The sequence below is a fragment of the Charadrius vociferus genome, unplaced genomic scaffold (assembly GCF_000708025.1).
Source record: "Charadrius vociferus isolate BGI_N301 unplaced genomic scaffold, ASM70802v2 scaffold51, whole genome shotgun sequence".
Classification (NCBI taxonomy): Eukaryota; Metazoa; Chordata; class Aves; order Charadriiformes; family Charadriidae; genus Charadrius; species Charadrius vociferus.
The window spans coordinates 4,909,322-4,921,843 of record NW_009646939.1 but is presented as its reverse complement, the minus strand read 5'-3'; the positions used below and the strand labels follow the sequence as shown (position 1 = coordinate 4,921,843).

The following is a 12,522-nucleotide window of genomic DNA, read 5'->3' as shown; positions in this document are numbered from 1 at the left end:
CCCTTGACATAGAGTGGGGAGACACAAGCTCCCATCACTACAAAACACTTTTCTGCAGGCTCTGCTAACCAAGTAGAGCCCCGTTCCTAACATCCTCCTCCAGGTTAGATAACCAGAATCAGTGGGAAAGCTCTTACAAAACGCTTGTCAGTACCAACAGTGTTAAAGCAAAGGGGGATTTAGATGGGGCTCTCATGTAGGAGACCACTCGCAGTGCTCCCCAGAGGCTCTCGGGCATACTCATGCTCACACACCCAACTTCAAGGAAAGAAAAAAAAGATGATAAATCTTTAGTACCACAGAAAACTGCTGCGTTGGAGACACTGGCAGGAGATGCTGGGGAGGATAAGAAACTGCTGGATATTGGACTGACTGAGAAGATGGCTGCATTGCCTGAACAGGCTGCAAAGTAAACACAGTGAAAGACAATAAATACAAGCTACTTAGAGATAGATAACAACAACAACAACCACCTCTGTTACTGAGAACAAAGATCACAAACACACCTCTGAAAATGCAGGTGACTCATCGCCAGCCCAAATACAAGAGGTCAGGTACTGCCATTTTAGTCTTCATCTTAGCCTTATACCAAACAATTCTCTATTACAGATTTTTCTGCCTTTTTTTTCATATATCTGATGGCTGTTAGATTAAATAAAGCCACAGCTACAACTTCTTATTACTGATGTGAGGCAAATCCAAGTTATGATTCTACATTTAATTTACGGAGATAAAATGTACGAGTGGCACAGTGTAAGTGTATATTTGAATTTTGCTGATAATGACTGATTTAACTCCGAGTGTGTCATAGGCAAAGGAATAATGATTTTAAAGCTCCTTTGGCAGAACACAATAGCTAAAAAAAATAATTGACAAAGAACAGGCTGCAAATTAACAACAGAGACAGGCCTGTCAGCTTGAAGCAGATGTTTATCTAAGTGAAAGAACAATTTTCTACAGCACAATTACCTTGCAATAGCTTTACTATTCCTTTCGTTTAAATCTCTCATTTAACTTGAGTCTTACACAGGTTTGGTGCTACCTCCGTCTTCTAAGACCAAATCAAGAAATATGAGCCACAAACACATAAATCCAAGTGAAATCAAAGCAACTTCACTGAATTTAAACACTGCATTTCTGAATAACCTGGGATAAAACCATGCCAAATTATAAAGCCACGCAAGAACCACAGTAGATCTTGGCTGCTCCTTGAGTAAGCATTCTTGCTTGAGTAGTTTCCTCTGCCTGCTCTGGGAGAGCAAGCACACAATCCACAAAATTAAGTCTGAACCAGACACAAACCCTGCTGCCCATGCCCAGCCACGTCTGGCTGCACGCCACGGCCGGCCCAGGGGCCAGAGAGCCAACATACCATGGCACTGTGCCCACATTACACCACTCTTCCCCTCTCCTGCTGTAGCTCCAGAGCTCAGAGCAAGGTCATGGCCAGAATGTGGGGCGCAGGCAGAAGAGCCACGGTTTGGGGCAGGGGTGCTTGGAAGGCGGGCTACCCACAGCTTGGGCCCCATGTAACCAGACATGGAAGAGGTTGTAGAGCCTTGTGTTGCGCTTGATTCTTTGGCTCAACCCCACTGCTGTCAAAAGGGACAGGGAAAGGTCCCCGGCTCTTTGGGGAGAATTACAGACTGTGCTAGTTTGAGAATGAATGCTTCAGCTTTCAGTTACAGGCGATTTTTGCAAAATACATTTATATAGACATCCACCAACTCGCTTAACCGTCCTTTCCAAAATGAAACCATCCTTTAGATGGAATTGTAAAAGGAATCTTCCCTCTCCATCTGTTTCATCCATGTTGAAAATACAGATCATGAGCCCCATTTGTTTCAAAAGAAAAGAACATCCTGATATTTTGTCTAGCTGCATCCTTCCCTCCTACCCTTTAGGTCATCTTTCGTATCCCTGAGAGCTGCTTCTCTTTTTTTCAACAGCCATCACACCTACCTGTGTGACAAGGTGACTTGCCATTTGCTGCTGTGGCTGCTGAACCTGTTGAGGCTGGTGGGATGAAGGCTGCTGCTGAGACTGTCCCACCATCTGGCTCCTCATCGTCTGCTGGCCACTGGGAGGATTGTATATTGCCGGTGTCCCATCAGGATTTACAAACGGTTGACCTGAAACAAAACACCCTGCCTTTGCTGAACACTTTTAAGAATATTCCATTTTCTGTATGAAATCATACAACCTCACTTTAACTGGTCACTCTTCAGCTGACCTGCTACACACTGTCCCACCATCTGGCTCCTCATCGTCTGCTGGCCACTGGGAGGATTGTATATTGCCGGTGTCCCATCAGGATTTACAAACGGTTGACCTGAAACAAAACACCCTGCCTTTGCTGAACACTTTTAAGAATATTCCATTTTCTGTATGAAATCATACAACCTCACTTTAACTGATCGCTCTTTAGCTGACCTGCTACAACAGTGAAGTGCTCATCGCTCTCAATGCCTCATTACAATATCAGCCATCTGGGGTGTTTTTTGAAAGCAAGGCAGAGAGCAGATATTTGTTTTGGCAGTATGATTTTCCAAGGAATGGGTGGAAGATTACCATGGCTATAAGATGACTCAGATGGGATTTTCCAAGGAATGGGTGGAAGATTAAGATGACTCAGATGCTACGGTTACTTGAAGTCATTCAATGATGAAACAATTAGTACTAAAAGTGAATTCTGGAGCAAACACTGGAGGTAGAGAATATTCATGTACATTTTATTGCCATGCAACAGCAGTCAAATGTACATAACTACTCCTGACACACTGTAGTTTGTATGGAAAAGGAAAAAAAAAACCACAAACCCACCCATATTGCTAATTTATTTACACATTCTAATAACATAGCGCTGTGTGCCCTATGTAATTAGAGGAGGCAGCACTGGAAGTCATCAGAGAAGAAACACTTAAGATGTCTTTGAAAATCTCTTATATACAAGACAAATTCTATCCAAAGTTCTACTAAGTTGCGGAACTCTTTGTTTCAGATATTTTAGCTGGGGGGATGTAACGTTGCAACAGCAGTGTTTGTTTAAAAAAAAAAAGTTTACCCAAGTCATTGTCTTATAAACAAAAAAGACATGGTATTTCTCTGTAGTGAAAATGTTTTCCATGATCTCAGTTCTCTCTTCAGTTCTATCATTAATTCATAAATCAAAGGAATTACAGGTGTTTCTTTGAGGGGGGAAAAGGAATTTTAGCAATGAAGTGATAACATTTCAAGTAGGTAACTGAAGTATGAATATCTGAGATAAAAAGGGAGATCTGGAGGAATTTGGTGAATGAGAGCAATAATGAAATAATGAACTTCTGATTCGTATATCACAAGTGTCTCTACCTGTTCTATATACTCCTCAGCCTTTCAGTTCCTCCCTCTTATTTATCATGGTCAGGAATGTATGAGGAGCACCAGATAAAGAAAACTTGCTTATGCACGAAGACTTTCTGAATGAAGTCACCATATTATACTGGGCATGTCTCACAGTCACAGTGAGAAAGATCACGATTAGAGTGACTGGAAGAGAAGCACAGGGCAGTTCTGTCCACTGGCTGATTTCCTGCTTCTTCCTGTGAACACACTGGGTGACAATAGCATGTACTCCCCAGATTTGTGAGTCTCAGCCTCCAGAAGTACTTTAGGAGACTGGGGAAGCCTAACTGGGTAAGCAGGATAACAGGCTCCCAAAGCCCGTGCCAGATACTTGAGGGAAGCTGTAAAGAGCATTTCCCATGGCCCAGTAAAGGATGACAGAACTGAAAGAGAAAAGGCCCAGCAATGCCTTTAAAGATGAAAAAGCAGACCTTTCATGAAGAAATCTTGAAATAAGAAATGGAGAGATCAGATGGTAACAGGGAAGACATTTGTAAGTTATGAACCATGGCCCTGATAGAAGGGCAAAGATTACCATGTCATTTAAAGGAGTAAGAATGAAACGTAAATGGTCTTAAATTGTCAAAGGGGTTAAGTCAGAGAACGTGTCAAGAGGAATCCTTTAAAGGGTAAAACAGACCCGTGAAGTGGGTGAAACAGAGAGTACAACAGCATAGCCACACAAATGGTCCTTTCGCAAAGCAAGCAAAATGCTACTCTATCCGAGGGAAGGAGAGGGGTAAAGCAGAGGAAAGGAAACAAAGGAAACTGCAGCTATGGAAAAGAAAGTGCAGATTGCCAACACCGAAGAAGAAGCTGAGAGGTAATATCAGAGCAGTGAGATACTGACAGCATCTGCGGATGCCATTAGGCTTGCACAGTCAGTGACTATGTAGTGTGAAAGGAAGCAAAGATCTTTAAAGGACACAGTACTATGATCAAAAGAGAGAAAAAGATTGGAAGTAGCCACTCTGCAAGAGGAGAAGAAAGAGCTAAAGAATGGTGTTAGATGGAAAAAGAAAACCTATTCATTACAGGAAACAAAGCTCCTTTTTCCTTTTCTTTAAACTGTCTTTTCTTCATCTATGTTTCTGACAGCATCCATCACTTTGATAGCTGATCACAGCATCCAGCAATCTAAGTCTCCTCCCTACGGAGCTTCTTTTGTAACATTACCCTAATAAGATGCAAAGATTGTGAGCCCAAAGAGCGGCAAATTTGCAGCATGTATTTTGCTGCATGTTAAAAACAGCAGATGCTGCAGTATAGCCTGACTTCCAGCACAGGTAGCAGCATGAACCTATACACCTGAGACAAGAATTTCAGTCTTTAAAAGAATCTGCTCCCTCCATTTTCTTTATTATGTATGTATTTACAAGAGAGCTACAGACACAAAACATGCAGTTTGAAAGAAACGCAAGATTATATGTACACAAAACCACTTGCTCCCTGCATATTAAATGCACTAACACACATGGAGCTCTCGATTACGCCCCTGCAGACAATAAGGTGTGGTAGGAGGGAAGACCACGTCTAGTGCTCTGGTCTAGTGACAATATTGAAAGGTATTATACCTGTGGCAGACAAAGAATCCCTAGGCATCAGGGAAAAATATGAGCTAGCTGCTGCAAATTCCCAAATTGACAAAACAGATGTCGGAGATGTTCCTTTTAAAAAAGCTCTTCCGGCTTGCAAGCAAGGAACGAGCACAACCTCTCAGCTGTTAGTGGGCTCCAAGCAGCAGAGATTCCTTTCGTTTGTTTCTCTCAGTCCTTTCACCTGAATTACGGATGGACCTAGGCCTAGGCCTGATGAGTTTTGTATGGGAGTGGACCACATAGCACACAAAACACATTCTTCTGCATTGACCAAGAAATTCCAGTGTTACAGACAGAACTATCAACTACCAGAACAAAAGAAATGAGTAAATTAATAATGATGGGGTTTGTCTAATGCCCACCTCCCATTCTGTCCCCTACCCTGAGTCATTTTAAGAAATGAATACAATCCCAACCTATGTTGACAGTATTAGGCTCTCAAGTCAATAATGTAACAGCTTTTTAAAAAGTACACATAAATAATGAAATCTTTAGTAACTTGCACAAACGTGTCTCTTCTAAATCACCTCTCTGGAAAGAACTTATCACATTTGTATCTAAATAAACAAGAACCCCTCCCTGATTTTAGATATGCTAATATATATTGATCAGCCCCAGACACTACTATCTCTAAATGTCTGTGGAAAATTTGGTTTAATAGTTTTATCACAGCTGCGTTTTTCTCAAACATTGTAACTTGCAGTTTTTCTTGACTGCATTCTGACTAAAAAAAAAGTATTTTTTTTAGCAGTGGGCTCACAAATAAGCTTTATGCATTCGCACCAAAATACTGGAACACAAGTGTGTAATATACATAAAACACTGGTTATAAACAAAAATCCCCCCAAAAAAGACTCCTGAATGCTCTATAAAGGACTTCGAAAAAATATTTTGGAGTTCAACTCTCAGCTCCCAATATAATGGAAAATATATTGCACTGTAGGCTTTGTTATTTTAAACCCAGCATAACTCAGCTAAGGTTGACAGCACAGCCGGTCATGGTCACTGAAATAGTCCAAATCACTGAAGAAGCATCACAGTCTCAACCTCCCTGAACCTTTTTGATGCCGTCAGTACAATACTGTGGGGAGTAATTGTGTAACATTATCTGGCCTTCATCTAGACCAAGGAGGTAATAAAGTGCCTTAAACTTTCAGCGAGCACTCAAGTTCAAGCTGAGTGGTTTCTGAAGTGTCCACAGTGCTTGGGTGACTGCAAATGTCTCCTTCAAGCCCTGCAGTGCTGCTAAGTGCCTGGGCCATGATGCAGAATTGAAGACGTTATGACTTTTTCTTATCACAAAACTTCCAATTTAAGTACAATTGCTAATCATATAAGGAAATTAACCCTGAAGTGCTAATTCAAATGCAGCCTCTAAGCCTTTTGAAATTCTTCTGACATCAAGCACAATCTCTAAAACTTTGAGCATCGTATTTCAGTTGCACCATATCTCAGATCAATATGGAATAGCATCTGCCCTTAGTGAAGCTAATGGGATCTCAGACGATTCACAGCCAGGGAGTGCCAGGACTTTACAAGATGAATATCCTGTCTGGGATCACATGAGCGTGTTTTGCATCACTTCCCACCGGCTATGCCACAACAGCCTCAGAAAGCCCATCCAGCTTTGCCTGCAGATTTGAAAAAATAACCTGCCAAATGTAATTTCTACATGTATTTGCTGCTTGCTTCCTCATAAAGTGCCTCAAGGAAAATATCTGTAGAAACATGAAATTTGCCAGTTCCCCAGATGACATCAGAAACATTGAAGGGTGGTACCAGGCAGGAGAGCATCATACTGACCTGTGTGTGGGTTGAGAAGGATACTGCCAGGCGGTATCCCTGCAGCTTCAAGTGGAAGAATGATATAGCTGGTGTTGCTGGGGGCCACCTGGCCACTCATCCCATTCTCAGGGTAGGACACGCTGCCTGAAGAGCTGGCCGTCACCCCGGGGACAAGAGATGCACTTTGGAGAGGCTGATGTATTCGTGACAGTGATCCTGAGGAGCCAGCGCTGCTGGAAGACTCTGAGCCTAACAGAGAGACACAACCGCAGCGGTGGGGTTACCGCAGTCCCCATCAGACATAGCACATACGCGAAGACAGCCTTCGCAGACCACAAAGGCAAACACCAGCCCATGCCCAGTTGGTAGGAGCAGGGTCTTCACTCCCTACTGAGCGCAGTACCCAGTGGTATTTCTACAATTCAAAAGACCACCTTCCTCCTGTGGTATCTGCTTGCCCCCAGCCAGTAAATAGCTTTATCAAACAGAATACAAAATGCTCAGTGTGTATTCATAATGCCAAAGTACTGGTTCATAAGGTATAAAGACTAAACACAGGGTTTGTAAATGAAAAAGAAAAAAAAAACAACCCTACACAACACAAAAAAACCAAAATGTTTTCTGTAAGAAAAAAAAAAAGGCAACTGAGTTGTCAGTCAAGTAACAGAGTAGCTGTGCCATATGTGTATTAAATTAAAGCTACCTAAGACTTTTGCCACTTTGGTATTTCAGCACCTAGCCTATTAAAATTCATCAATCAGGATAAATCAAACGTGCTAAATTGCATTTTGTGCCTAGAAGGATGGGTAGATGCATTATTTTAAAAAGCAAATATCCTTTCCAAACTTCAGAGATTTTACTTGATTAGATTTCAGTTTGCTTCACATAAAAAATGCCAAGATTGTCTGGGCGTGTAAGGTTCAGATGACAGCTTCCTTAAAGTAGGATGCTATGGCAAATACAAGTGAAGTGTGAAAGCAAATGTCTACATGGATGCTTCCTCCCAAAAGTAAAATATATTGTAATTGCAAATCCTTTTATTTCACTTCTGTGCACTGTCTACGCATCTTACATTAATTACTAACCTCCTTAGTGCCCTCCTGCAGGTATAGATTAAGAGAAGACAGAACTCAGACTTAAGTTTTAGAAAACTTCTTGCTTATGTGGCAAATTACAACCCTTCATATTGAGGATACTACAGGAGAACCTTGCAGTAGACTGATTAGAGCCTTGGATTCGTTTTCAGTCAAATCCGTATCGGAATTTGTTTATTTCCTCACATTCAGAGCAAAAAAGATTTCCTCTGAAGAAATCACACCAGCATCCTGTTACTTAACTGAAGGTCTTTCCACAGATTACTGCAGATTGCTGTGTAAAACACATTTTTATCCATTTTCTTCCAACTTCATACTCATACGGCAGGTACTAGAGAGACAGTCCTCTATGAGCTGTGCACTATTTGCCATGAGCAGGACCCTAAATCTGCTTCTCCGGTATCTAATCAAGAAAGTAATAAGAGATTTCAGAAGACATTCTTTATTTCTATAAATACACTTCGAAGTTTTATTAGTTGCTATGTTTTTTCCCCTCCTCATAGACCGAGGTTGGAAATTTTGAAAGATTATTCCTGCAGGCATAGTTTTATTTATTGGATCATTTCAGATTTCAGTGTTTCTACAAATTGCAGAGATATTCCTGGAAGTCATCCTCATCAAGCTGCAAGCAATATTTGGTATCTCCCTTGCAACCCCTGGAATTTAATTTTCCTTCTACAGCAGTTACCAGGTCCTTTCCTGCATTTCCTGCTCTTCTACATGCGCTTCACGTTGCTTTCAGTTCTTGTTTTACCTTCTCCTCTTTTCCATCACCTATTGAATTCAACAGGTTAAAAAGCTACCTGGGGATGCAGGAGTGGTGATGAGATTTCATAAACCTCCCATTATTTCTAAGCGTGCAAGTAGTATCAAGCCTGAGTCCAGAGTTCTCTCTCCCCCTTTTGTGCTATTCTGAAGAAATGTTGATAGCGTAAAAGATTGCAACTCTGTCATGCAATTGTTGGTGGGTTGTTTTTTATATTTTTTTCTTCTTTCTTTTTCCCCTTTTCAGCTGTTTTTATAGCAGAATCACAGATTGATCTTTACCAGCTTCTGAATGTTAAAAGCCAAAGGACTGCAATGAATTCAGATGTACTCATCAAATGGTATGCAAAAGCAGTGGAAAAACCTCTGGAGCTATCACCCCACGTTGGCCAAGATGATAGCTTTGAAACGTCTGCTTTAAAAGATCAGAGATCTCCTCTCCTTTGTCAGCAGAACAAGTTGGTGATTTTGAAAGAACACAAATAACACACAAAACCATTGTAGCAATTTTCTGAATATTTAAAAAAAAAAAGTCCCAGAAATTACTACTTAACCATTTTTTCCCCAATTTATTCTGTATAAGAATGAAGAAAGATCTATTTTTTTCCATCACTACAACTTATTTCCTATCATTTTAAGTCTAGACACATTAAGCCAAGTAAATTCCAACACTAATGTTTGGAAATTAACACCAATTAATCTTGTCTTTGTAGCTCTGATTAGCTGTTTTCATGGTGTCTAAATTTGGAATAAGAAATCACTACATAATGAATTCAGTACTATAGAAAATGAAAAAAAAAAAAAAAAAAAAAAAGACCTATCTGACTTTATTCAGATTCACATTAAGAATTGTCTTGCTAAAGACTTCCGAAAGGAACTTTGACTAAATGAGATTTTTGCCCCCATTACACAATCCAACCTCTTTTTTTTCAATATGTAATGATGGCTACTTCTTCTAGATTCTTCTGTAATTTTCTTGCTGCTTCACAGTTGACATAATGATAACCTTCATATTCTCATGACTTTCCATTAATATATTTTTAAAGTATTCTGAGAGACACAGCAGTTCAAAGAGTGGTAAAAGGAAGAGACAGAAAAATCACCGCAAAGTCTTACTAGCTTAGAGGGTTTGCAGAGGGAGAACATGGAGGTATCACTAATTTTCCAATATTCTGAGTGCTAGTGAGTGATGCCACATGTCTTGCTCTATTTTCTTTGGGTCAGCATTCAGTATCTGATGACTTTGAACATCTGTGTTCATCCCACCTTCCAAGCCCGAGGTAAATTTTTCCTTTCTTATCAATTGGACTCTCAAGATCTACCCACTACTTGCTCCGGACAGCTGATTTTTCAGGAACAGTAGAGAGCCGATTACTTCTGGAAGTATTTTTGTCTTGGATATAGCTTCTTGGTTTAGGAATATTTATTTGCCACTTTTGTAAGTCACTTGCATTTCTGTCTATTACAATGTATTTAGGGTTTTTTTTATGATAATGGTATTTGCTCATGTGAACACGATTATTTTTCTGAAAGTCACACTTCTAAAAATAAGATTGATGTTTCAGCACAGCTGGTTGGCGGGAAGAGTATGACTGGAAGCAGTTGGCTCGTGATTTATTATCCATGCATCAACATTCCTACAGTTTCTCTTGGACTCACGAGATCCATCAGGCTAATGCCCAATTAAAGGAAATCATCAAGAAGCAGAAATCCACTTCCAAAACTCTGAGACAAAATTATAATTTACAGGAAACTTTATTAAAAAAATAATTTTTTAAAAAAAGGTTAATGTATTGAAATGCCTGCAGTATAATCGTCTTTCTCCAAAAGCAGTAGCAATGAACACCTAACAGGAGAGATTAGATTGTGGCTCTGATTACTTGGAGCCCCGCCAAGGAAGTTAACAATCCCTACAGATCTGTATCAACACAGCTGATACCCCAATGCAGCCAGTTTTTCATAAATGGGGTGAGGGAAAGAAACACACTCAGCAGATGTGCATTCCACTGAATGGCAAATGCATTAAGAGAAGCTAAAGATGCAATAGTTACATCTCTTAAGTCTTCCAACAATTATTTAAATACATATGTAGATACACAGAGGACAGTTCTTTGAAACACATCTTGTCTTCCCTCCTAATAACGTATATTAAAAACTGTTGTGTCAGTGAAAATAATAGGGTAGTTGATGAGCTAGATTTGCTCTTCACGGGTGTGTTAGAGACTGAACAGGTACCTCTGATACCTACAGGGACATCTATTTCATTTACCACTCTGCATGCTTAGTCAACTCTGGAAAGTCCACTATATTACTGGAAATCTAAACTAATCAACATTTTGCATAATGTCCTAAGTTGTAGGAATGCAATTTGACTGCAATTTGTTAAATTATTAACTTCCCACTCAATACTGAATTATAACTTAACACATCTCTACATATCTACTAGGCTTCAGAATAACAGAGAAGAGAATTTTATTTGCAATATACAATCTGTGCTTTTCAGTGGAACAGGGCTTTCTAAAAAATCAACAGGTGGGTGAAAATAACCATCACAACCAGTAAGATAACCATGTAATGGGTTTCAAACAGTCCCTTTTGTGAAGTTTGCAAGAATGAAGTAACATAATTCCTTTGCTAAGCTCTAATTCCCATGCAGCTGAATGCAATTAAAGTCTAAGACTAATTGACACTACTGGACTCTACTGCAGAAAACAGCACGTTCTATGATCTGTCTTTGCCTAAGGGGAGGCTAACATCTTTCTGTGCTTCAGTTTCTGTTTGTCTGCTAGGTACCATTAATTACTCATTTATCAGAAGTTAAGGTTAAGGGCAGAACATTTAATTTTGGTGACAACACTAAAAATGATCCAGAAAGGCTACAAAGCTGATATTGCTTCACTGTATATATTCTCAGAGGCAGCTGTGAGCCATCTGTGAAAATCCTGAAAGTTTTAATATTCCCATGATCAAGAAGGGTGTTTGACAATGCTTCTGGATGACCGTCATACACGTAGAATAATTTTCACATTTAAAATGGTCACAAACATTTTCCATCATTTAGCCAATGAAAAACATTTTGACCAACTAATGGCTTAGGCTGATTTCATACACACTATATGCAAGACAAAAAATGTTTTTAATTTATCACCGCGGATCATAAGGCACTTTAGAGAACAGTCTAGTACTTTCTGCAAAGGAGAACCAGGACAGAATTGGTGCCTACTAGGCTCTGCCACACTACAAGGGCTGCGTGCCCAATGTTTGTAGGTACACCTCTGTAATCCTATTTCAATCAGTGTAGTAAAGACAACAGAAAATAAACAAAATCCCCCAAAATAAAAAACATGATCAAGCTTTAAATGTGTACTGAGCTACAGAACCCCCAGCATGGCTTATGACTGGAGTACAGAGTAATGAAGATCTAATGCAAAACATGCACAATGAAGAGTCACTTGGTACTTAATGTACCTTAGAAAACATATGCAAATAGCACGTGGGGGCTCTGACAGCTGTATGAATGTACTCAGCATTTTTTGGTGAAGGGAGAACACTTTATCAAGGCATATTTCCCCATTATTTTTTGAACAGTCATTTTTTTTTCTGCTTTAATGCCATTCAATAACATTTTCAGAGAAAAGGATAGAAATAGCGATTTGGATATTATTTCCTATGACTTTCCTCAGGCTGACTGACAGTTTGACTTTGTGTCCTGGCTTGGAAGGTTTAAGTTTGTTATGACATCCAGCCTCGCCCTTTTTCCCCACCTCTTCCTTTCATTTTATTTCTTTTTTTCCCCCCACTCTTTCTATGCCTCAATCAGCTTTCCAATTTAAACACTTTGCTTAAAAAAAAAGTCAGAGCACTTACAATATGTAATTGCTCTGCAAAGAACATGG

At 39.9% G+C, this 12,522-nt stretch overlaps 1 protein-coding gene across 1 annotated transcript in view; it reads right to left on the bottom strand.

Moving 5' to 3' along the window:
* Nucleotides 1-12,522, bottom strand: part of ARPP21 (cAMP-regulated phosphoprotein, 21kDa) — a 106,333-nt gene that overhangs the window by 49,669 nt on the left and 44,142 nt on the right. Inside the window, exons 16-17 of the mRNA XM_009894998.1 lie at nt 6,786-7,016; nt 1,963-2,132 (exon numbers count right to left, since the gene is read on the bottom strand). Coding sequence (XP_009893300.1) covers nt 1,963-2,132; nt 6,786-7,016 — 401 coding nt within the window. The remainder of the gene's footprint in view (nt 1-1,962; nt 2,133-6,785; nt 7,017-12,522) is intronic.